The sequence below is a fragment of the Lampetra planeri genome, chromosome 21, assembly GCF_965212315.1.
Source record: "Lampetra planeri chromosome 21, kcLamPlan1.2.h2, whole genome shotgun sequence".
NCBI lineage: Eukaryota > Metazoa > Chordata > Hyperoartia > Petromyzontiformes > Petromyzontidae > Lampetra > Lampetra planeri.
In genome coordinates this window covers 3,416,325-3,443,468 of record NC_136127.1, presented here as the reverse complement: position 1 = coordinate 3,443,468, position 27,144 = coordinate 3,416,325, and the positions used below count along the sequence as shown (strand labels likewise).

Below are 27,144 nucleotides of genomic sequence, written 5' to 3'. Positions count from 1 at the left end.
TTACTCTGCGGAATGACGTCACGCCGCCGACTTTTATTTTTGGCGGGGAAGTTCGCTGCGTGGCCCTGGGCGCGAATCGTCGAGTGAGAAACCTCGACAATCGTTGGCAGCGTCGTCGAGTTGCGTTGCGTGAGTCTCCCGCGCGCGTCCCTCCCCCCCCTCCGTCGACGCGACTCGAGCAACGCAAACATTCTTAGATGAGCAAAGGCGACACGGTGAGCATCACGGCCGCTACTACGCGCCCCGTTACTGTAAACAAAGATAGAGATCCCCCCCCACCCCGTGTAGCCTTAACAGACTGTAGGGGCAAGTGCTGTTAATCGAGCACCTCTATGAAGGCCGACACGGCGCACGAGGTGGTGTGGTGGCCAGCACCACGCGTGGCGATGTTTACACACCGCACCAGGTATTCATTTGAGGCCGAGTCTACCTAGGGGTGGCCTAGGACCGGTTCACATCGTCACTGGCGTTGAATAATAGATCGCGACGTTTCGATCGCAACACAAGCGACCTTCATCAGGTGGGATAGGTACAGCAGGAGAACTGCTGACAGGAGAAAGAGCTGCTGCTGCAACAAGAGTTTATACTGGTAGGAACCCACTGGTTCCACCAGCCCACAGGGGATTATTGTGTCCGTCCGTCGTGCATCAAAAAATGGGAGGGGTGAGGCTGGGTGGGGAGGGGCTGGGTGGGGAGGGGCTGGGTGGGGAGGGGCTGGGTGGGGAGGGGCTGGGTGGGGAGGGGCTGGGTGGGGAGGGGCTGGGTGGGGAGGGGCTGGGTGGGGAGGGGCTGGTCACCCCGTGGTGCCCTTATAAAACTCAACGTTTAAGCTACTCACGCCGGCTTGTGCCCGCCCTCATAGTCGGGCATATTTGCGGAATACACCACGCCGCCGTTAACCCTGGCCATTAACCGAGCAACCCAACGTTCCTACCAGCTCCCTCCGCAGGAATGTGTTATCGGATTTTGGTGGGCTCAACACAGAGGTAAATGGGCGAAGCTAAAGAAGGAATAAGTATGTAAATGTGAGAGTAATATGAATACCTGCAGTCACGAAAGCTTTAAGTCAAAATTGGGTTTTAGGTAAAGCCTTGCTGCTACGACTGATGAGACACCAAAAGTCGAAACCCAGTTGCAGAGTTTGTGCCCGTGTTGAACCAATGCCGCTGAAATATTGCACTCCGTCCCCAGAACAAGGCCGTGTCGCTGATGGGATGTGTTAAGAGAACATCAAACCTTGTTTTACTCATTGAAGGCACACTGAGTCGTTGGACTATTTTTGCAGGAGGGTCCTGCTTTGGGTTTTTATTTTAAGATGTTTTCAGCCAATGAATGAGGGTTTATACAAGTGGGAGGACACCAGAGTAGCCGGAGAAAACCCACAAGCACAAGCGGGAAACACTATCCCTGTGCAGATGGAAACGGATGGAGATTATAAATGGTTTTTTACCCTTTCATCTGGCAATAAAACTGACACCTTTTTTACAAGGAGTCATGTTTGCATTGACCACAATGACGCCAAAAGGCCATCTGGTCCAACACCATGTGAGACTAGGCTCTAAGAAAAGCTGTCTCGGGTGTGGACCAATCAATTTCAAGGACAGTGCATACATTATCAGAGTTGTTTTTTTTTCATTCCGACCGCAGGTATTGTGGTCAATGCAAACATGACTCCTTGTAAAAAAAGGTGTCAGTTTTGTTGCCAGATAAAAGTGTAAAAAAAAATTCTCATATTTTGCTACTGGCAAAGGAGGTTCCAATGGAGATTAGTTTACATGGAGATTAGTTCACCAACCCTCGCCTCAGCAGTGCTGCATAGCCACCACCGCACAGGTGCCACTGTTAACTTCACTATGCCACCTGGCGAGGAGCAACCTTTGTTGAGCTGTGCTTTTTACAGAAGTGATTTTCTTGTGCCACCGTGTGTCTTTGAGAGCCCAGGGGGACAAAGTTCAGCACGCCATGGCTGCACCGTGCGTGATCCGGCGCCTGGATGAGGCCGTCGTAAATCGGATTGCGGCTGGGGAGGTGATCCAGCGTCCAGCCAATGCCATCAAGGAGATGATGGAGAACTGGTGAGGGGCAGAGCATCTGGACTAACGCACGTCCACGACTGCAAATCAAGCTGTCAAGCCAGGGCCAATAAGATGGACTCCACTTGTATTTGTACTGACGAAGTTTATTTACCTCTAATCTAGATTTGAAGTTTTCGTGACTGCAGGGATCCATACTCTTTGGTTCTTTTGGTAAAGTCACGTAGGTAGAAAATAAATTAAATCACGACGTTTCGATTGCAACACAAGCAATCATCATCAAGTGGGAAAACCACAGCAAGAACATTTTTTGCTGTGGTATTCCCGCCTGATAATGATTGCTTGTGTTGCAATCGAAACGTCATATTTTATTTTATACCTACGTGACTAGCGAAAGAACCAAAGAGTATTTATTTACCTCTCTTGAGCAGCACTGTGTTTAAAGCACTTAACTCCTATTCAGACACTTGCAAGTTCACAATATATTCAGGATCAACACAAAAGCCCGTCTTTTCAGCACCGCTTGCTCGGGGCTATCGACAGAATTGAGGACTACAATATACTGTATGTATATCATTAAAATATAGAAAAAAATATATAAATTATAAACTTCTTAAAGGCATCCTCTGAAATTTAGTATTATTCTTTCAGAAATATTACTTATATTAAATTTTTATCGAAGTTTTATGTATTACCATTTCATTGAAAATATGTATGCAACTGTATGCTTTACTCTACACTATCTGCATTTTGTAATATAATATGCTATAATAGTCCTGAATTTATCCAGGAATGCTTGCCATGGATTGGTAAATGTTGGCAATTTCCATGTTGAGTAAATAGTTTCATTGTTTTATTTGAATTAACATTAATTTAGCACGTAGGCTTTCGCGACCATTTATCCATAATACGGGTTTTTTGGGTTAGATCGCGTAAATATATAAAAAATGCATTAAACCCGCCACCACCCGACAGCCAATTAGTAAGGTTCCTCACGTAAACAGAACATGCCAATTCGTCACTAGTACAACACACTGGTGTGTTGGAAAGCAAAGCCACAACATTTACAATCTGAGTACGACGTTTCGCCAGTAATTACAACTAGCTCCATCAGGTGACAGACAGATTTGTGGAGAAATCCTCCTGTTTCCTTCCTTAAATAGAGGGGTAGATGTCATCACATCTCGTAATTACTGGCGAAACGTTTTACTAACATTGTAAATGTTGTGGCTTTGCTCTCCAACACTGGTCTGCTGTACTAGTGATGAATTGGCATGTTCTGTTTATGTGACAAACCTTACAAATTAGCTGTGTCGGGTGGTGGCGGGTTTCACGATAGATTTATATATTTAAGCGATCTAACCCAAAAAAACAGTTTTTTGGATAATTAATTCACGTTGCCTTTTGTCAGATTATATATATTGTTTAAAATAATTAAATGTCATGTCATGCTTGGCGGCCGCATAACATCATAAACAGCTAAGTGTCTCCTGTCATTTCCTCATATTTGGATTGTCTTTTTTTGTTTTGTACTTTTAGTTTGGATGCTAAGGCCACGAGCATACAGGTGACAGTGAAGAATGGAGGACTGAAGCTTATTCAGATCCAGGACAATGGCACGGGTATTCGCGTGAGCCTCGCACCCCACGAAGGCCACTGGATGCCATCGGTCAACAACTGTGTGGCCAAAGTGAGGCCACCTAACCGATCCCATCCCAATGTCTGTGGCCACCGAATTCACGTGATGGAATTGGGGCACCCAGTTCTCATTACTTTGGGGTTAATATGGTATTGAAAAATCATTCAGGTCTTAAAGTGAAAGTGTCTCCTGAATCAAATATCCAATGGGGGCAGCCACTTTGTGCAAACCGGGTTCTCAAGTATCATAAATAGATGTTCTCAGCCTGATCACCAATTATGGCACTAAAAATCCTCTTTAATTTAGCTTGTCACTTCACCTATAAGGCTTAAAAATGTTGCCCTTTTCATTGTTAACGGGGCGTTTTGAAATGTGCACTGCCAAGTATAGATAATATGCCTATTGAAGGAACCTCCAAATTTGTCATTTTCTGAAGGCTGTTGTTCTCTGATACAAGGTGATCTTACACTGGTCTCGGTAAAAGTTGCAAATGACAATTTCTATGTCATGGAACATGATGCTTAACGTAAAATTTAAATTCAATTGAGAATCAAAAAAAAAAGATGATAGTAATAAAGTACCCTAGGCCACATTCATTGTAGCCCTCCTGACCAGTAATACGTGCTATGGGTTCTCATCGCTACCATTTGACCAATGTGATGCGTTTGACCAACAGAAGGAGGACATGGAGATCGTGTGTGAGCGTTTCACAACCAGCAAGCTGGAGAAGTTTGAGGACCTGTCTTCCATCGCCACCTTCGGGTTTCGTGGAGAGGTCTGATAACCTACACTTTCAAGCTACTCATATTTGAATGAATTCATGAATATTTCAAAACAGAAATAAGCAATATTCTTGGTTCTTTCGGTAAAGTCACGTAGAAGGGAAACAATAAAATAATAAAAATATAAAACATTAAAATTCTTATAACGTTTCGATTGCAACACAAGCAATCATCATCAGGTGATTTATTATTTTATTGTTTCCCTTCTACGTGACTTTACCGAAAGAACCAAGAAAATGAATCCCTGCAGTTACGAAAGCTTTAAATCAGAAATAAGCAAGTTTAACACGTACGCTTTCGCGAACAATATCCATAATAGAGGTTTTTTGGGTTAGATCACCTAAATATAAATGTGTCGTTAACCCACTACCACCCGACAGCCATTTAGTAAGGTTTGTCACATTAACAAAACGTTTTGATTAGTTACTACTTCAGCACACCAGTGTGTTGGAGAGTAAACCCATATCGCCTGATGAAGCTGGTTGTAATCACCAGCGAAACGTCGTACTCAAATTGTAACACACCAGTTTGCTGAAGTAAGTAGTAACTAATTAAAACTTTTGTTTACATGACAAACCTTACTTATTGGCTGTGTCGAGTGGTGGTGGGTTAACAACACATTAATACTGAAACGATCTTACCCAAAAAATAATTATTATACAAATAAGCAACAGCGAAAAATAAAAACAAAAATGTGATGTTATATCTAAAGTGTACAGTCTGGTTGTATTCATAGGATTGGCTGATTTCATGGTATTATTTCTACTGAAGGGGAAGGTGGTTGAAGTGGGATGGCAGAACAACACTATTGTTCTGGATCACCGTCATTGTCACTGCGATACAAAATCAGTTTAAAAAAAAATTATACGATTTGATTTTCTAAGTGTAGCATATATCTAATTTGAATACTCAAATAATGAATTAATCTTTTCTTTTCTCTTACAGTAGCTAGTAATATCTATTTATGAAAGTGTCAATTTTTTGAGTATTGTCAAGTTTTATTTTTAATCTCCATATATATAAAAGGCAAAGTTGTAAATATGTGTGACTGTTCAAAATGTTTAGCGTACTTCCCGACATGCAACAAACTGGAAATTTGCAATGTGGGTACTTTCCAGACTGTACACCATGCAAACATTATAAAAATACACTTTTTGGGGAGGGGAGCTCAATAATGCATATATTTTTTGCACGGCAAGTGAGCTGTGACGTCAAATCTGTCACGTGACCCGCGCATGTGGAAGCGTAACGCATTGTAGCGTAGTGGTTAGCGCGCTGCACTACGAACCCGGCGACCCGAGTTCGATTCCCGCTCACGGCCACCACCGTTGACGATTATTTGAACCGGTCCTGGGCCTCCCCTAGGTCGACTCAGCCTCAAACGAGTAACTGGTGTGGTGTGGGAACATCGCCACTGGGGAGACAAAGGCGGCCGGGCGTGGTGAATCCAAGTCCCGGGCGAAGCCGGGTAGTACAGCTAGTCATCTATATGAACAGCAGCCCTTTTCAAAGGAAATTTGCAAATGATTGGTGATTGGATGGAATTAGTCCACCGAAGTTGGACTGTTGTCAATGGAAAAATGTAACTCAAGTGGTTGTACTATGGACAATAGAGATTAGATCCCCACCACAGGATGACTACATTTTCACCACTGGCTCAATACCATCAACGGATATGAGCATCAGTCCACACATGTTTGAGTGGGGAATTACTTTTTATCCATCTTTCTACAAAGCTGTTCTGTCGAGGTATGTATGTAAGGATCCAGAGGTGTAGATATAATTAGGTTGCTCACCGGTCATGTGTGTTTCCATGCCCCAATTCTGGTTCTTCCCCTCTAGGCTCTAGCCAGCATCAGTCATGTGGCGCACGTGACGATAACTACCAAGACAGCGGACAGCATGTGTGCCTACAGGTGCCAGCACAGAACATGTGACGCAAAAGCAATAATGCACTATAATTTACCCAGAGGAATGCTGATTTGCAATTGCACGTGAACAACCCCGGGTCGGTAGAAACACAGTGCCTGTTTTTATTTCATGGATTACAAAATAATTAACATTTAGTTTCATTGCATTTACATGCTCAGGGTGGTGCTTATCTCTGTTGGTGATTTGGAGTAATTTGTAGACATTGAGCAATTTCTATAGTTTTCTCACAATGAGTTACTCTTCACATTGACCCTGGTGGGAAGATGGGACTGCTGCACCTTGGATGTATCTTTGACATGCATCCTTCTGGATACTTTGCATTAGCAAAATGTCTCCAAACCTCAGTTTCCATGCTTAAAGGAGTAATGGAGTGGTGCTATTCTCAGTTCATTACTAAACTAATGGTAGATATTCCACATTGTGGTGTACACCTCACCTGTCTTTTATCGAGCAACCATTGACTCTTCCCAAAGTGGTAGTCATTTACTTGAGTCTAGAGAGACCAATAAGCCAAGATGTCCCCTGACCAGGATATGAACTCGCAGCCTTTCAATTGTAAGTTGAGCACTCTACATGAATGATTGTACTTATTGTGCTTATTAAGCGTACACTGAATTTTAATTCCTTCTTATCCTGTTATATTTTCCCCATTGCAATGGAGACTTTATACCATTAGAATGTCTCTTGGTTCCACCTAAAGGACTTGATTTTTTGTGCTTTTCAGGGCAATGTACTGCGATGGCAAACTGAAGGCGCCTCCCAAACCATGCGCGGGAAACCAGGGAACGCAGATTACGGTAATCAATAAAGCAGCTGTCCTTCAACCTGTCCTTGCGGTGTTTGTGCTCAGGATCCAAAAACACTTGTCGCTTGGAAAAAGAGCTGAACCGATAACTTACAAATAGGTAAAAGCTCACCGTCTTCATAATGAATACTACATTATAAAATAAACGTATAGTCGTGTGATGTTTCAGGCAATAGACCTTCAGAGAAGAGAAAACAGAGACCACCCTTTACAATGCGTTGCCATGTAAACACTTGTTAATTTCAAGGAAAGAGCATGGACACTTTTATTAATATGAACATTTTAGCATAACCGAATATTGAGCAGCAGCTTTTTACACGGTAAGAATGGATGCCTCAATGAGTATATTTCTATTTATGTAACCATTTTGACTGCAAATGAAGACACATTTCACATATAAAGTATGTGCTGACACTCCCTGTTTCTATCGTAAACTATGTACGCACAATTTTAACAAAGATCTGGACCATATAACATCTGTACCGTCGCAGGATGCCCATGAAATAGAGCCTAACAGCTCATTGGGCCCTTCCTGCTGAAATAATGAATATCTAAATCTTAAAATATATATTTTACTCTTCTTGGTTCTTTCGGTAAAGTCACGTAGAATGGAAATAATACAAATAAAACAATAAAATTCTCACGACGTTTCGGCCACAACACAAGCAGCTGTCCTCAGGTGAAGAAACAGAGCTGTCGGAAAGACAGCGCTCCAATGACAGCTCTGTTTCCTCACCTGAGGACGGCTGCTTGTATTGTGCCCGAAACGTCGTGAGAATTTAATTTTATCATGTTTTATTTTTATGATTTCCCTTCTACGTGACTTTACCGAAAGAACCAAGAAGATGAATCCCTGCAGTCACGAAAGCTTTAAATCGAAATATATTTCACTGTTATTTGCCAAAAATATATTTGAAGCAATAAAATTTGAACATTTCCCTACAGGCTGAGGACTTGTTCTATAATGTGGCGACCCGACGCAAAGCCCTCAAGAGTGCCAGTGAGGAGCACGGCAAGATCACGGAGGTCGTAAGCCGGTGAGAGAACTCCCAGCGGTGTATCACCGTGCCGTGTAATCCAGCACTCGCGAAGCCCCATTTATGCAGTCAGGTCGGGACATGTCACAGCGCTCCCCTCAAAAATCCCAGCCAGTTAGTAGGGACGATTCAGCTCATCAGTCCTTGGGGTTGCATAAAATAAGTACCGTTCCGTTGGAAATCAGCAGTGGTTCTTCTTTGCATAGACTGATTCATCCCTGATGTGAGAATGTGGAATTTAAACTATTTGGCTCGGGGCAAATAATGTCACTTAATTTTTGTTTATAAAGTACAATTTGTATGCCAGTATGTTTATAAGAGGGGAGATGGTGATAAATACGTAAGCAGGTACTATCTCCTTCATTCCTTTATTCCTTCACATTAAAAAATAAAAGTTTTTTTTACATTTCCCGTCAACCACAATGTCTTCTGGGCTTGCATAATTTCAGCAGCATTTGGTTCAGTGCAAGCAAATCGGACTGGTTTTGACATAGTGTCTTATCAGCAGCGTCAGGTTTGGTTGAACCAATGCTGGTGAACTGCCAGATGTTATAGGGACATAACACGCAATAATCATTAGTCGTTTATGAACAATTAGTAGACATCAACTGGGTGCATCCACAGACAACATTGATTTCTCACGTGGAGGCCATGGGAAATACAGCTAGATGAGTTATTACGTGTAAATTTGCTCCGTGGAAAATATGACATTTTTATTTGAGTTCTTAATTGTGGGAGACAGGTGATTCTTTGATTTGTACTCTTAACATAAAATAAATTTGTAATTTTAGATGTTTCTATTTTGTCAGGTATTCAATACACTACTCCGGAGTAAGTTTTACACTGAAGAAGGTGAGCATTTAAGATGTATGAGAAACATCGACATATATGAGATATTCATTTTTATTGTGATTCTATAGGATAACTGGTTATTGGTCTCGCCCATTGTGTGATCACACTTGGTGGATACGATTACAGTTAGTGCCATGGTATGATCACATGTTTCTGCCATGATGTGGTCACACTTGGTGCCACATTGGGAAAGTTGAGTTAAAATCCTGGTTGAGATTGCCATGGCACAGGATTGAGCAAGCTGAGGTCCTGGGTTTGTCATCTGAGAAGCCACCTGCGATGATTAAACTGAGCTCAAGTGTAGAAAGTCCATGGTCTCAACCTAGTAACCAGTAAATGTGCAAAAAACATAATTTTTATAGTATTTATCACGTGATTTGTACATTGATTGGGTCTTTAAGCGAGGAGGTTGTATTCAGCATATCCCATCGCTGAGGATTAAATATTTCATTTTAATAATTTTACGGACACTCTTTGAAGGGCAGGCATATAAAATGTGTGCAACTTAGTTTACACCAAAGGGTCCATGACATCACCTTCCTGTGTCATTCTGTGGTATAAAATGATGTTTTCTGCTCTTGCCTACTACGAGACATCCAAGTCTCCTGGACGAATGAATGAGTGACGGAGATTGTATCCCAACAGCAAGGGGAGAGCACAGCCGACGTGCGCACACTTCCTGGAGCCACTACGGTGGACAACATTCGAGCCGTGTATGGAGCATCCGTTGCTCGGTGGGTCTCAAACAAGCGTCCTTTCCTCATGAATATTTTATCCTTATTTACCCAGGAAGAGTCTTTGAGATTAAAGACTGTTTCTCGAAGGATCCTGCAAAGATTTTTTGCTGTAAGGGATGATGTTGTTATATGTAATCCCAGTATGAGTAATTTTGAGGTATTTTTTATGCATTGGGATGTTTGCCAATACCATACAATTATGGTTTGTTTAGCTGTGGGAGGAAACTGCAGAACGCGAGAGAAACGCATGCAAAACAAGGGGAGAACGTGCCCTCTTGGAAAGAGCCATAATAATCGGTGATACTTTCCTGGGTAACAAGTGAAATAATACCTCCTATAATATATAATATAATTACCCAGGAATGTTTGTCCTTCACGCTCGTGACGTCACTCCACATCGACCAGCCCCCATTAATAATCATGAACAGGTGACGTCCTCCAAATGGACACCCCCCCCCCCATTCATAATAATTAGCGGCTGACGTCACTCCACATGGGGGGGGGCCGAGGCGCCTCCTCCCCCCTCTTCGGCGTCAACTCACAACCCTCGCTACAAAGGCAGAACCCTCACGTCACGTGATCTCCGTAACGCTGTTGAGACGTCAAAGTAAAAAGGACGTCGTGATGAACAAGGGATTATTACCTTAAAATGAAATAAGTCTGTGTCACCGCGCCCTTACAAATTGCACACGCATTAATGCAATTAATATCACGTCCCGGTGTGCTTTTTGCCTGCAAGTTTCAAAGATTTACTGCAATACACCCGTCCTTGGACTGGCAAAAGGCGAGTAATAGCCAAATGGACCGTCAGCAACAGACTTTGATGAACCCAAAATATTATGCGGGAGGCATTGTGACCTGTCCTTGGCTGTCGTACAGGGAGCTCATTGAGGTGGACTATGAAGATAAAAAGCTGGTGTTCAAAATGCGAGGCTACATCTCCAACGCCAACTACTCCATGAAGAAGTGCGTCTTCCTGCTCTTCATCAATCGTGAGTGCAGGCACCTGTTCATCGTCAATTTGTATCTGCTATTTGTGCAGCAAATATCCATGAAGAATTTTGCTATCAGACTACAAGGATGGGTCATTAGAGAAGTGGGGATGTGATTCCTAGGGCCAGCACCACTGAGATTTAGGATTCAAACTTTTAATCAGCCACCTGTAATTTAACGAGGCTCACAGGTGGAACAACTTAATGGGTTCGGCCTGACCACCGTTGACTGCACAAACAGTATCTATCGTATACATTGTGTAGTTCAGCTAAGTCTAGTTTTGAGGGGTACGTTTGAAAATGTTTACGATCATTTAAGTGTGTAAATCCAATCTGCCCAGCATGACATTGTCTTCTCGTGTTGGGTAATGGAGGCCTTTCAAAGTGAGTTTGTAAGTGCAGTTCGTTCAAGTTTATCCAGGGGACTATGGGGCAGGCTTAGCCCAGATCTGAAAAAAGAAAAGGTTTGTAAATTAGGTCACGAAATGTATTAATTGCTTACCTATGCAGAATGGTGGTGAAGATGTATCGTTTACACCATTGGAACCTCCTTTGCCAGTAGCAAAATATGATAATTGTTTTTTTACCCTTTTATCTGGCAACAAAACTGACACCTTGCACCTTTTGGCATCATCTGGTCCAACACCATGTGAGACTAGGCTCTAAGAAAAGCTGTCTCGGGTGTGGACCAATCAATTTCAAGGACAGTGCATACATTATCAGAGTTGTGTTTTTTGTTTGCATTCCGACCGCAGGTATTGTGGTCAATGCAAACATGACTCCTTGTAAAAAAAGGTGTCAGTTTTGTTGCAGGATAAAAGGGTAAAAAAACAATTATCAATGTATCGTTTGTTTTTCTCGTTTTTTAAGTATCGGGGTTTACTTGCCGACCTGTTTGCGGACACTTACGTGGGTTTTGAGTCACTGATCTATGACGGTTGAGGAGTATACAAGTTAAAATCCATGGGTGAGCACATTTAATCCGCAACCCAGATAATCTGCCCGCGGATGATCGAGAGTAAGACCCTCATTATGTGATGTCTCTTCAAGATTCATGTATGTCCTGAGCTGACGGAAGGAGTTTCTGAATAGGCTTTGATGGTCCTGAAGCAGAATATTAGTGCTGAATACAACCATATTAGCAAATACTATTTGTAACTTTGATCTTTACCCGTATATCGAGAGTTCAATTTTAATGTCAATATTATTGAGGGATTGTGTGTTGTCTTGGTGTGGTCTAGGACTGTTGTTGTCATTGTTTTGCTGGCTTGATGTACTTTTGAAATTTGTACTTGTATACTTTATCTTTATTTGTTCATTATCGACTTGCTGACCTTTCCTATCCTCTGCACTCCTATTAGTTTTTTGTATTCTAATTTCCTGACTTGACATCTGTTAACAAAGAGCTTCATAGCTCATCCGGATTCCTCTGGTCTAAATAAAGATTCCGATTCTGATATTATTCCTTTCCAGAAAACTGAAATGTTGAAATGGAGATGTTTTTGCGGCGTTGTTTGCAGACCGGCTAGTGGACTCGACGGCGCTGCGGAAGGCAATCGAGACGGTATACGCGGCGTACCTCCCCAAAAACTCACACCCCTTCCTCTACATCAGGTGCGACACGACGCTGTCACCCGTCACCTCCCCCACCCACCCAGAGTAAAAAAAAATGGTGTTTAAAGTCACCCCAGCCCCAATGTTGTTCACGAACCATTAATATCTTGAGTGCTCTAAAAAAAGCCTTTGTTAATATATTAAAAATGGTGTTTAAAGTCACCCCAGCCCCAATGTTGTTCACGAACCATTAATATATTGAGTGCTCTAAAAAAGCCTTTGTTATGGATAATATTGGTCGCGAAAGCCTACGTGTTAAACTGCTCTAATTTGTTTAATTCATAAAAATAATTAACATTTATAAAGCACCCTTAAACAATCGTTCTCGGGGAGCTATGCTTGAAAAGGCGGATATAGTTTCACATCAACCAAGAAAAGAAGAATTGAGAAAGACGTGTGTGTGTGTTTAGCCAGCCTTCAGCGGTGCTCGCTAACAACGCTTGCCCCAAAAGTCTGTTGGGGCTATATGGGGGATCTTTGTCTTTGTTTAGCCTGGAGCTGGCTCCACAGAACGTGGATGTGAACGTTCATCCCACCAAGCACGAGGTGCATTTCCTGCACGAGGACAGCGTCACGGAGGCCGTGCAGCAGCATGTGGAGAGCAAGCTTCTCGGCTCCAACTCCTCGCGCACCTACTTCTCACAGGCAGGCGCGCTCAACCGTACCCACACACTGTGCTATGTACAAAGACAGATCCCCTGTATAGCCTTAACCGACTGTTGGGGCAAGGTGCTGTTAGCGAGCACCTTTGAAGGCAGGCACGACACTTGTATGCTTCATGCATCCCCGCTGCACATTCGTGCGGGTAAGGACCATGCCCTGCCTTGAATTCACTAGGCCATCGAGGGCTCATGGACCCTCCCTTCTGGCCTGAATGCCACACCAGATTTGGGGTGGAATTGGTAGAATTCTGCATTCTGGGCATGCTAGAACGCCATTGAAATTCATGAAGATGTTACAATAGGAATCGCTCTTTGAAGAATTGCAAATGCAACACACATATCAACAACAAAAATAACATTCATCCACCTGGACCATAACATGTTTCTATATAGGACATGAAGCATGTCTACATAAAGAGTTAAAACACCACACATCTACAGGGCATACACCAGACACATCCATACACAACACACATTCAGACGTGACATATATGTATACAATACAATACTCCGTAATCGAGAACATGGAACTTCTATAGCACAAATCATGATTGTTTTTCTACAGTGCCGTCACAATGGAAACACTTCATTGAATGTATGCCACCCAGAGGCATAATTTACTTAACAGTTGAATGCCGTGTGAGCCCGTTACATTTACTGGGTTCGTAGTTTGCGATTGCATTTCTACGCTGTATACATTTAAATCGTTTTTGTTGTTGTGTTTGTGAAGGCGCTGTTGCCGAATGCTCCACCGGTGGGGCTAGAGTCCACCCAGGAAGGTGGCAGCACCAGGCCGGGACCCTCTGCAGCCTCGGACCGCGTGTACGCCCACCAGCTGGTGCGCAAGGATGCGCGCGACCAGAAGATCAACATCTTCCTGCAGCCTCAAGCACGAACACAGGTAGGGAGGGCTGCCACCGGCTCATCAGCTGGGCTATTTCTGGTCATGTGTGTCTTGGTTTTTCTCTCGGGGAAAGTTGTATTCATTTGATCTTTGCCACATTCTATTATCTGTATTGTCAGTGTCTCGCAGATCCCCACAAACCTTCAATTGTGTCATTTATTCTGTTTGCATATCGTTGTATGTGTGTCTGTGTGTGTGTGAGGTGCTCGCTAACAGCACTTGCCACTACAGTCTGTCAAGGCTATACAGGGGGTCTTTGTGTGTGTGTGGGGAGCAGTAGTGTAGCGGTTAGCGCGCTGCGCTACGAACCTGGCTGCCCGAGTTCGATTCCCACTCACGGCCAAAATCAGTGACGAATATCTGAACTGGTACTGGGCCTCCCCTACATATACTCAGCCTCAAATGAGTACCTGGCGTGGTGTGTAAACATCGCCACTGGGGAGACAAAGGCAGTCAGGCGTGGTTGCTGGCCACCCACCCCCTCGTGTGCCGTTCCGGCCTTCATAGGTGCTCGCTGACAGCACTTGCCCCTACAGTCTGTTAAGGCTATATGGGGGTCTTTGTCTTTCTGTGTGTGTAAGTCTCGGCTCAAAAGAACATTGGAAGCCCCGAGGTAGTAGTGAAAATTCCACATTCTCTTGGTGAATCGAATTGTCTCCTTAAGATGAATAACCATTGACAAAACCACAAAATTGTATTCTATTTGACAAAAATACTAAGTCCTTTAATATTATATTGTCTCCGCAGGACACCTACTAATGCATTGTTACGATTAATAAGTACTGTATATATGTAACCAAACTTTCACAGAACACACTCCCCAAGCCCCAGCAAGAGGAGATGGAAGAGACGGACGCACCGAGTGAACTCGCCATTATGGAGATGCTGGAACGTGATGGGGATGTTGCCAGCTCTCCTCTCTGGTGTGTATTTTGTCAACTTCATCGTCATTGAACATCTGTGCTGAACTAAGCAGGTGCTTCATTGGTCAAACTGATGGGCAATAAAACACATGCGAGTGCAGCAGATGTTTTACTCATCATCATTATCCAAAATAGAGGTTTTTTTTGGGTTAGATCGCGTAAATATGTGTCATTAAAACCCGCCACCATCTGACACAGCCAACTAGTAAGGGTTGTCACGTAAACAGAACGTGCCAATTCGTCACGAGTCCACCTGTTTCGTTCCTTATATAGAGGCCTAGATGTGGTGACCACACTTCTGCTCTCAGTGGGGGGGGGTGGGGGATTAATGAGTCAACGTACATCATGTATGCGCATTATGCGAGCCCTTTGATCTTGTCCTTCCTGTCCATTGTGAGTATTAAAATAGCTGTACCAACGGTAATCCCTATAGAAGTATGGTGGCCTGTATAGGCATGCATTTAAACAATGTATTATTTGATGATTCGCTTCCACGCAGCACTAAGTCGGTAACTATCCGAGCGGTTAAAATTATTTTTGTTTCTTTAAATTTCGATAGATTATCTAATTAGTCTTGGCCAGTAGTAGCTAGATTTGCACAGAACTTCAACATTATCAAAATCAATTGAGTGTCCTTTTTGGCAAGCGTGTTCTGCTGCTCCTAACAGTTGTATTTGGGAATATTTAATATTTCTCTGATGTTCTTTTAGTCTCGTGCTGATCATTCGTCCTGTTTGCCCAACATAGCATTTGCCATAAGTGCAGTTAATCATGTACACACCTTGTGTTGATAGCTTCGGTAATACATCTTTTGTACCAGATATTAATTTCTGTATTTTTTTATGTACCTTGCCAAATCGGACTCGGATGTTTTTGTTTTTCCAAGCATCTGGCTAGTTTATCAGTTACTCCGCAATGTATGGTATTTTGATCATTTTAATTACTTGGGCAGTTTCAATGCTCGTGTTATTTGATTTGGTTTTGGCATTCAATGCCCTGTTGATTTGTGTATCATGTTAACTGTTCATTTGCAACGCTTCTTTAACATGATTAATTTCACTTCTCAGACTTTCACCATCTGACACTTTCTTAGCTCGATGAATCAGCGTCTTGATAAGAGCAGATTTCTGTGCGGGGTGATGGTGTGACTGCATTCAGATACGCGTCATTATGCGTTTTCTTACGGTAAACACAGTGTGTTATTTTACCATTTCGACCCCGTCCGAGCAGAATATCCAGAAATGGTAGAGTTCTGTCAGCTTCCACTTCCATGGTGAACTGGATGGATGGGTTTTGCGAGTTGAGATGATTTAGAAATGCGTTTAGTGTAACTTTGCCATGTGGCCAGACCACCAATGTATCATCCACGTATCTAAACCAAGCAGATGGTTTTAGTGTGCTTGAAGCTATTGCTTTTGTTTCAAAATCTTACATGTACAAATTTGCTATCACAGGAGACAAAGGAGAGCCCATTGCTGCTCCTTCCTTTTGTTTATAGAAGTCACCTTTCCACAAGAAATATGTGTTCTTTACACAGTGTTCAGCTAGTCTTGGGATATATTTGGCTAAACCTTTGTTCGTTACCAGAGTGTCGAGTAATTGAATTGACTTGTTGACCGAAACCCTCATGAACAGAGAAGTCACATCAATACTTACGAGAATATCATTAGGGTTAAGCTTAATATCTTTGATTATATTTACGACATGTTCAGAGTTTTTGATGAACGAAGAGGTCCTACCATTGTAGGCCTGTTTTTGTTTCGTTACGTATTGTGCTCATTTGTATGTGGGAGAGCCTATTGTACTAACTATGGGTCTTAATGGGACATCAGGTTTGTAAATTTTTGGTAGACCATAAAGTCTTGGTGGTTTTTATGCCCTTGGTTTGATCAGCTATTGCTCTTCCTGGGAATTGATGGCTTGGCAATTATTGCCGTTGTTCACGTTCCAAACCTTCATCAAGTAAATCTTTGATTAACTGGCTTTTGCCTTATAAAGCTCGTTATAATTACTGCCGAAACGTTGTACTCAGATTGTAAATGTTGTGGCTTGGCTCTCCAACACACCGCTGTGCTGTACTAGTAACGAATTGGCATGTTCTGTTCACGTGACAACCCTTACTAGTTGGCTGTGTCGGGTAGTAGCGGGTTTTAGCGACACCAAAAAATCTCTTAAGGATGATATTGGTCGCGAAAGCCTACGTGTTAAATCATCATCCTTGTAAGTAATTATCCTCCACATCGATAGTTATCATCATCATGTCCATGCTTTGCTTGGGTTGGGTGGTAGAAAATGTCTCTGCCAAGATTTTAAAATTTTCCATCATTTGTCAGTTTCAAAAGCAATTACTGTAGGAATATGATGTAATCCATTACCATCAGGTCTATCACTTGTTACCATCCATGCAGGAAAACCTTTGGTGGTACTGATTATATGACAATACATTGTGAACTTTTTAAAATGAATAGTTAATTTCGTAATCAATTTTATTGGCCATTTATAAAAATCAGTACAACTTGGATTTACCACTCATGGTGGTACCAATTTCAGCTCTGGCTCCTGGACTAATTATTCAGGTCCTTCTGATATTGGGAAGCCACTGGAGCTTTGCACTTTTAAATCTATATTGAAAGCGAATTTCTCTAGAACTGTTTAACATGTAGGCTTTCGCGACCAATATTATTCCTAATAAAGGTTTTTGGGTTAGATCGCGTTATTTATAAATGTCGTAACCCTCCACCACCCGACACGGCCAAACAGTAAAAAATGTGTCACGTTTACAAAAGACAAATAGTTCACTACTTTAGCCCACCGGTGTTTTTAGAACTGCTTTTTGTGTTTAGTTTGTTGTCCTTCCCCTACACCTCTGATTAGTACGGTTAGCTATGTATGGTGCAAAATAAGTTCTACATGCATACGGGTCATGGTAAAGTTGCAAATGTCACATCACACGAAGTGAAACCTCACTTAACGGACTGGCTTTTTTTCCTTCTCATACTCTGTTCATAATCTCATTGGCCTGCAAACTACACCGCCAGTAAGAGGCCGCGCACGGACGCAGATGGGGCGAGGGGCTGCGAGGCGGAGGCCTTTGAAGGTGGCTCAAGAGTGGAGGAGGAGGCGGCGGCGGTGGAAGAGGGGATGGAGGAGGAGCAGGAGCCACTGATGGCAGGCGCCCTCTCCAAACGCCGTGTCTTCAGCTTCGTCAGCCTCCTTGCTCTGCAGAGTGAAATCGCCTCCAGCAAGCACGACGGTCCGCACAGAAAGCACAGCACATGCATCATGTATAACGACTGGTTTCTTGTCGTTTTTTATTATTCTATACTTTTTTCCCTATTTTTCATCAAAGTGAAATATCCACAAACCATAATTGCTGTGGATATTACAGAGCAGGACGAGGAGAGCAATGTCATAGAACTGCTTCTGAGATCACTTCAAGTGATATTCCTTGTCCACACAGCGTCGTGATTTAACTTATTTTATACCTACGTGACTTTACCGAAAGAACCAAAGAGTATGGCCCTGCAGTTACGAAAACTTGAAATCTAGATTAAACCGCCTCTACGGGGAGGGTTTCCACACATCTGTTCTGTGGTTGTCCCACCTGATGACGGACGCTTGTGTTGCGCCCGAAACGTGATTTAATTTATTTTATTTATCCCTACGTGACTTGACCGAAAGAACCAAAGAGTAGGCTCTACACTGTCACACGTTCCACTTTAGAGAAATGTTTTTTCAAATAACAGTGAAAACAACATCTATTTTTTGTTTGTCAAAGCTGGAAATTAACCAAAGTAGGTATCACACCAAAGTCAGTATTTTTCTCCAAAAGTCATTGGTGACTGGATTGTGACCATCAACCTGCGATCGTGGAGAACCCGGTTTAATCTCTGGCAGCTAAATCAGTTTTTAGACCAAAGATCTCAGCAGTGGCAGTTCACTGACCCATTCGTCACTTGACCACCTCATATCAGGGATCTCTATCCTACCTGGCTGGGTTCGTGCCTTATGCAGTGTGCTGTAACTTAAAAATCGAAAGGTTGGGCAGAATTTTATTTGCATTGTGTCCGCCATGAACAAACAATTGGAATGTAACTGTGTTTTTTTAATAATATGTCAAATTGCTGTGATGCCTTTCTATACGTTGCATGTCGTTGAGGCTGCGCGTTTCCGTGGTTGTGTTCAGGCCTGCATGAGGTGATCAAGAACCACACGTTTGTGGGCTGTGTTGACCCGACTTGGGCTCTCCTTCAGCACCAAACCAGGCTCTACCTTGTCAACACCACGAAGCTCAGGTCCAGTGAGACTTTGCGCTACACATTGAGATGCCGTTGTTTCCAAAGCAGGCATTGGTAATAACAACAGCTGATGAGATTCCCAATGATAGTGCCCATCAGCTTCCCAACGATCGCAGCATTACCACATGCCTTTTTACATGAATGTGTTTGAAAAAAAGTCTTGTTCCTTTGTGTGATGATATTTGTCTCCTGGCGTATTCTTTTCCACAGCCAAGAGCTATTTTACCAGATCCTCATACAAGACTTTGGAAACTTTGGAGTTCTTCGTCTCTCTGTGAGTGCCTTGTCATGCCTGTGGATGCATGCTGAACACTAGGGTCACATTTGGACACTGGCGTTGTAGGGCCATGCATTCTATACAACTTAACAGGGATGGTTATTTGATAATTTCTGCGTTCAAATGTGTATGCATTTGTTTCTGTGTGCATAGATATAGGGTGAAATATGTGTACGTTTACATTTATGCGAATTAATCTAAACGTGTGTGCTTGCAGTGGGGAGCGGTAGTGTAGCGTTTAGCGTGCTGTGCTACGAAGCCGGCATACCAAAGTTCGATTCCCACTTGCGGCCAACACCGGTGACGATTATCTGAACCAGTCCTGGGCCTACCCTAGGTCGACTCAGCCTCAAACGAGTACCTGGTGCGGTGTGTAAACATCAGCATTGGGGAGACAGGCGGTTGGGCGTAGTTCTGGCCACTTAGCCCCTCGTGTGCCGTTCCGGCCGTAATAGGTGTCCGCGAAGAGCTCTTGCCCCAACAATCTGTTGAAGGCTATAAGAGGGATCTTTGTCTTTGTGTGCGAGTGCAGACTCCGGCGCCCCTGTACCAGATTATCATGATGGCGCTCGAGGATCCGGACAGCGGCTGGACGGAGGAGGACGGTCCTCGGGAGGAGCTTGCAGAGCACGCAGCTGCCTTCCTAAACCAGCGCGCGGAAATGCTGCAGGACTATTTCTCCCTCGAGATCGATCAGGTGCGGTGGGGGACGATGGGGGCTGTAGAATGTACCTACATCAAGTCCGCATTAACCACACATGCTGTCTCTGGTGTTGGCCAACTGGCTTCAAAGACAATGCATATCTATAATACAGGTTTTTTGGGTTAGATAGCAAAAGCCTACGTGTTAAACTGACTGCATATATTATCAGAGCATGTTTATTCGCATGTTTTGCCGCAACTAGGTGTGGTTAATGATCAGACTTAATGCCTTGCAATAGGTATCTATTTGGTGTTTGAACATCTTAAACCTGTTTTATTGCCAGAAAGGGTAAAGCATACAGGTAGTCCCCGACTTACGATGGTCCGACTTATGATATTTCGATCTTACGATCTTACGATGGTGATAGCGATATGACAATTGTAAAATATTTTACATTTCGCGCGGCAGGCAAATGCAGCAGCGTACGAGGTACGATACTGTACGTTGGGACGCTGCCGGGATGTACTGTACGCATATAGTTTATACAGTGCGGTACTGTAAATTTCTCTGTTTTGCTAAATTATCACCATTCTTTAAGACTCCTGGGTAGACGAGGCCATCTTCGACTTACGATATTTTTCACTTACGATGGGGTCGTCGTAACGCATCTCCATCGTAAGTCAGGGACTACCTGTATTGTTCTATTTTTTGCCATTATTTTAGGAATGTGTAATTTCAGCACTGGTTCAAGGCTACCGCCCTCATACGAGTGCTGCCCCATTGCTCATTTGTGAAGGGAAACACTGTGACTTGAATTTTTATTTAAAGCTTTCGTGACTGCAGGGATTCATCTTCTTGGTTCTTTCGGTAAAGTCACGTAGAATGGAAACAATAAAAATAATAAAATAAAACATAATAAAATAATTCTCACGACGTTTCGGCCACAACGCAAGCAGCCGTCATCAGGTCTCCCCGACAGACCTGATCTTCACCTGATGACGGCTGCTTGCGTTGTGGCCGAAACGTCGTGATAATTATTTTATTATGTTTTATTTTATTATTTTTATTGTTTCCATTCTACGTGACTTTACCGAAAGAACCAAGAAGACTATGACTTGACTTTGAAGGTGAGAGTTGGTCAAGATCAGCTTGTGTTTGTTTTGTTTTTGGGGAAACACGTGCAGGATGGTAACCTAACTGGACTCCCTCTGCTGCTTGACAATTACATCCCAACTATGGAGGGGCTTCCTCTCTTCATGCTGCGCCTCACCACAGAGGTAACCAGGGGGTGCAGCTGTAAAGGCCTGGCAACACCACTCATATCTGTGTTAAAATAGCCTCGCATCTGCCTGTCCCAACGCTTATATTTTACTAATTACCTCATTGTTCATAACAGTGTGCTCCAACCTCCTACTGGACATCTGTGAAAAATATGTTTATAGCTCATTGGATTCCTCCAGTATAAAAAAATATTCTGATTATGAACTTTGTGGTTTTAATTAGACACGACCAAACATTCCAGTGCAAGACCTACTTAAAATTGCCTTCAAACTTGGTGTCGCTTTTCTAGATGAATGACATTATACTTTTTAACCTCTATTTGCGGACCTTTGAGTGTTATTCTCTCATTTGCATTGTGGTCCTTATCGAAAAACACGTGTCAAAAATGTTTATTCCAAACATCCCAATGCATGACTTTTCTGAAAATATGTTGAATCTCAAATGAGTGTGTTAATAATTTGAGACAGCCCAGCATACCCAAACCTTAGCTAGCTATGTCCCTATGACAAAAAATGCACATATATGTTTTAGGCTGCAATCTCGCTCAACACATGTGATGATCAGTAAACATTGATATCGGGACTCGATGGTGTATCAAGGTCTAGATTTTAGGCAATTCCTGACCAAACATAACAAAACATCATTTCTGTATGTTTTATTCAACCATGCAAAGGGCTGTATCTCACTAGGTTGCACAGTATCTGTTCTGTAGCCCTAACACATACAGTTTATGTGTGCAGCTGATCGTGCATAGCTCCACACTCTTCTTCAAACATGTTGCCCAGTGGCTCAACAAAGCTGCTGTCTGGCCACTGATTTCAAAAGTTGCCGTTTTTCTATCGGCTTAAGGAAATTCACGTTGCTTTTTATGTAAATCTGCCACGCAGGTGAACTGGGAGGACGAGAAGGAGTGCTTTGAATCTTTCTGCCGCGAGTGCAGCCTATTCTACTCGGTGCGGAAAGAGTTTACCCTGGAGACGACGGATGAAACTGAGCCCAGCCAGGAGGCAAGCAGCACAGGCATAATTCCATTTATAACACCAGCTATGCATGTACCCATACTATACCCCACCACCCGTGATCTGCAGCTCAACTAACTTTTTATAGGGGAGACCAGAGTAATTAGTTACATAGGAAGATATATTACGTTTGAAACTGTTCGAGTTGGAGGTTTTTAAATCCTTTATATTAAGTTCACTTGCTTGCTTGCTTAGGACCGTGCAAATCTTTCGGTTGTTTTTTAACCCACTTCCCGTGATCCAATCGAGCTGACATTTTCCACACAGACTCGTGCGTGACAATTAATGTTCGTGAAAATTTTTTTCCAAAATTTTACACTTTTTAGGACGAAAATATATTTAATTACCAATTGCTTAATGGTGCAATGCAATCATCTGACCCATAGGTGGCAGCCATCTCAAGCCAGAGCACGAGAGGACTCTAGCCGCCACGCATATAAAGGATTTATAGTAAAAAACTTTGTTTTTACGGGTTATACTTGTTTAACTTTGAAAACTGAGCAATGATAGTGGCAGAGGGTGGCCTATTTAAATGATTTACAAGGTAAACGCAGTCATGTTTAGAAATACAATGAAGATGAATTTGTTATTAGTTCCAGATAAAATATAAGGCTATGGGTATTATGGCTAGGGAAATGGATGTGTTTGGCTGAGAGTTATTAATTAACTTAATATTAGAAATCCATATTTGTTTTTGGGTTGGGCCGTGTAGCAGTAGTTTTATGCCAAAATCCCTGTCATCAACCCTCCACCAACTTTAGTTTTACTCCATAGCCCCTTATTACATTAACCAATGATTCATTACTTGGTGGCATCACTGTGGCGAGATGTTTATTACCTCGCCTGGTATAGTATACAGGAGGTCTTGCGTTCGATCCCGACCCTGACGCGCCTGTATATTTGGAGTTTGCATGTTCTCTCTCCCCATTATCTTATAGATTTTTCTCCGGGTCCTCGGGTATTTCCCTCCACATTTATAATCATGCGTTTCGAGTATTTGGCTGCGATACATTTCCACGTGAAAACCCACTTTGTTGAGCTATCATTTGTGGTCAGGTCGCTTCTGAAAAAGAGATATAGTTCAGTGGGCCTTACCCGGTAAAATACAACAATGTTTATAGTTCGATCCATATTTGTTTTTGGGTTAGGCCACATGTTAGTTTTATACCAAAATTATTGTCATTACCACCAAATAATATCTTTGCAAACGTGACAAGCTTGTCACGTGGTGGAGGGTTGACGACAAGGATTTTGGCATAAAACTACTGCTACGCGGCCCAACCCAAAAACAAATATGGATTTCTAATATTAAGTTAATTAATAACTCTCAGCCAAACACATCCATTTCCCTAGCCATAATACCCATAGCCTTATTTTTTATCTGGAACTAATAACAAATTCATCTTCATTGTATTTATAAACATGACTGCGTTTACCCTGTAAATCATTTAAATAGGCCACCCTCTGCCACTATCATTGCTCAGTTTTCAAAGTAAAGAAAACCTCCAACTCAACAGTTTCAAACGTAATATATCTTCCTATGTAACTAATTACTCTGGTCTCCCCTATAATAAGTTAGTTGAGCTGCAGATCACGGATGATGGGGTAAAGTATGGGTACACCCATCTCTTCCAAGACATCTGTGGCCAGCATGAAAGAGGGCAAATGTGCCCTCTAGGCAGGCACTTGAGCTCCCTCTAGTGTATGCCCTTCTGCCAGCATTGTCGTGAGCAAGTAATTGCATGGCCGCATCTTTTAACATTACCTTTCTAAAATTGTGCACCTCATTGAACTCTGATGCATCGAAGTAAAAAGACTTAATCATCTTCGCTGTGATCATTAGAAGGGTCAGACAGGTGTTGGTATAGCATCTTTACTGCCTGTGCCCCTTTCCCCGCAGTTTCCGCATTGGAAGTGGACAGTGGAACACTCGGTCTTCAAGGCCCTGCGCTCTGTCCTACTGCCGCCTGGGCAGTTTGCGGAGGATGGAACGCTGCTGCAGATCGCCAACCTCACCGACCTCTACAGGGTGTTCGAGAGATGCTAGACTCCCTCCTGGGTTTCATCAAACAACCAAGTTCTGGTCTTTTGTGTAAAGCCACATAGGTAAAAAAATAAATTAAATCACGACGTTTCAGCCACAACGCAAGCAGCCGTCCTCAGGTGAAGAAACAGAGCTGTCGGAAAGACAGCGTCCTAATGAACACTGCTAAGCTTGGCAGCGTATTTTAAGCTGGGTGGGAGGAGGGGAGCGCCTTGACAAAGGAGTTTGCATGTAAACGTCGTGATTTCATTTATTTTAATTTTTTACCTACGTGACTTTACCGAAAAAAACAAAGAGTATGAATCCTTGCAGTCACGAAAACTTCAAATCTAGAATTAAGTTCTGGTCTATATATGAAAAGGCACACGAAAGATCAAGTGTTAGTAATATTGTATTAGTTATGGTGCAGTGCATGGCTGCAGCCCAGAAAATTGCTAGTGGGAGTTAGTGCATCCATACAGATATTAGCCATAATTTGTGAGATGCCCAATCTACTAGACAACTGCAGCAGTACCTTCTTGAAAAGCTCATGAAGATAAAAGTTAGACTTTCCTGGATATATATGTATAAAAGCCTTTCATGATCACAGTATATTCAAACCGCTGATGCAATCGTGGCATTATCCTATGAAGCCTTTCTCGAACTCCCTTCTGTCCCAAAAACGTTAAACCCTTTTAAGCCTGGGACTTTTTTGGTGTTGCACTAAATTCCATTTTCACTTTGTCAACATAAAAATTGCATTTTAACAAACTACATTCCTTGAAGGGTGTACAAAATCATGCAGATATAATTACTATTTCATGTAATGTTTTCTGCTCAAGGACCATTTCCAGAAACATTCAATTGGCATGGCACGATTTCACATAGATTATATGGCGATATTTTTGAATGATGGTCACATTTTAGTTCTGCGGTTTTCTTGTTTTTTTTTGTGTGGTCGTTTGATGTGTTTTCTACAAAAAGTTGAACGCATCAATATATTTACAGTAGGAAATGCGGTATTTAACATTTATCATCGTTCATAGGTTTGTACATTGTGTCAGGAACCATACCAACGTGATGTTCAGATGCATATTTTGTAATGATCATTCTATTTGCTCGAGAGAGTCTGAAAGTTATGCCCTTGTCGGAGGTATTTAACGATGCTCCTCCTTGGCAATTCGATAATGGCCACAATTCCAGGTGGCGATTTGTTTAAAGTTTTTTTTTTGATAGTACAGCAATAGGTGCCTGTGATCTACAGATTTGGACCACTCACCTGACCCATCTTTGCAGAGCCTTTGAGTGTTATCCCTTCCTATCAAAGTGGTCCGGCTACTGCCCACATGCTAAACATCTCAATGCAGGACCCTCAGCGTTGAAACTAAGGGTTTTATTATTATTATACAGTAAAACACCGGCTAGCCAGATTTCCAATTTAGCGTCACCAGGTAGGCTAATTAAATAGTTGTACATATGTAGTATTCTTGAATGAGACAGAGACTTCTTTTAGAGGCAACACGCTTTATTTCCAATAACCACTCTATTCTACTCACTCACTGGGGGGGGAACAACCCAACCACACAACCTAGGGAGGTATGGCCTCCACTCTATGCCCTACCACTCTACCTCCCTAGTCTATAGCTACTTCGCCAAGGACGCTTTAACGGGGCCCTCGGCCTCTCAGTCCCGGCGGGGCGGCATCCTCGAGGCTTGGGGTCCCGGATCTCCGGCGGCACCTCCTTCAGCTCCAGATGAGACAGACTGGCTCCCGCTCTCCGGGAGCCGTCTTATATATCCCCTCCCTGAGGGGTGGGGGTGTCTCGGGCCCTGGCTCTCGCCAGCCCCCTCCCCTCAGAGCGGTTCCAACCGCCTCTCATCCCTGCCGGTACGAACCGGTCCAAACCGGTACGTACCCCTCCCCTAGGTTGTGTGACCTGGATCATTCTTGACCACCACACATATATAATGCAAAAAATTGTAAATAAAATAATGTACATCCTATAAGCTTTGGAACATGTTACGTACAACAATGAAAGTACACTAGAACAAGTTATATTGTGATATATAACATGGAAAAAGTGGTCAGTGTACTTGCAGAATTTCGTTAGTGCTAGGGGGGTATGGTGGGGTGGTGAGGGGGTGATAGGGGAGGGGTGTTGGGGATGGGGGACCGGCATATCCTCAGACTGACCGCCATAAATACTGGACAGCACAGTACACAACAGCGTCCCATAGTACTTATTTTTGGTCTGCACAGTAACAAACGCCACAGTAATACATTTATCGTGTTACATTTCCAGAAAAAAGTTGTTTTTACATTTTATTAGTTTTGCAGCTAGCCAGACCAGTTTTCCCCACTATTAGCCCACCTAGTTACAGCACAGTAGACGAATTTAAATGATTATTGCATTCATGATGCAATTAAATGATCAAAACCACAACAAATTGGTACATCATTAGATGGTTTAATAGGCATTAGCAGCTACAACATCAGAGAGTGGAGAAATACGGTGTCCTGCAACGGCAGAATTCTGTTAAATGGTGTAGGATGTCTTAAACAGCTGACCCACGAAGCCACAATCCATGTGTACATGTGGAGACGGCCTCGTTTGTGCATATTACAGCACATGTGCATAAAGTGTGTATATTTGTAATTGTATAATAAAATCTGAGACTTTAAAGTCAAAA

At 42.8% G+C, this 27,144-nt stretch overlaps 2 protein-coding genes across 4 annotated transcripts in view; one reads left to right on the top strand and one right to left on the bottom strand.

Annotated features, from left to right (window-relative positions):
- EEF1AKMT2 (EEF1A lysine methyltransferase 2) overlaps positions 1-27,144 on the bottom strand; it is a 373,327-nt gene that overhangs the window by 13,032 nt on the left and 333,151 nt on the right. The window lies entirely within an intron of this gene.
- On the top strand, positions 12-27,144 carry MLH1 (mutL homolog 1). Of its 3 annotated transcripts, none has more exons than XM_078603755.1 (21): positions 12-129; positions 1,942-2,075; positions 3,573-3,663; positions 4,349-4,447; positions 6,297-6,370; positions 7,111-7,183; positions 8,137-8,228; positions 9,038-9,080; positions 9,726-9,814; positions 10,697-10,809; positions 12,330-12,423; positions 12,915-13,068; positions 13,816-13,986; positions 14,800-14,912; positions 17,951-18,165; positions 19,099-19,207; positions 19,421-19,484; positions 20,020-20,184; positions 21,315-21,407; positions 22,299-22,418; positions 24,331-27,144. In XM_078603755.1, exons 2-21 carry the CDS (start codon positions 1,963-1,965, stop codon positions 24,475-24,477), a joined length of 2,232 nt encoding a protein of 743 aa, XP_078459881.1. In that variant the 5' UTR covers positions 12-129; positions 1,942-1,962; the 3' UTR covers positions 24,478-27,144. The 3 variants fall into 3 exon arrangements, with proteins under 3 accessions (XP_078459881.1, XP_078459883.1, XP_078459880.1); XM_078603757.1 differs by having other exon boundaries at positions 44-129; positions 1,935-2,075; XM_078603754.1 differs by lacking the exon at positions 12-129 and adding an exon at positions 130-215.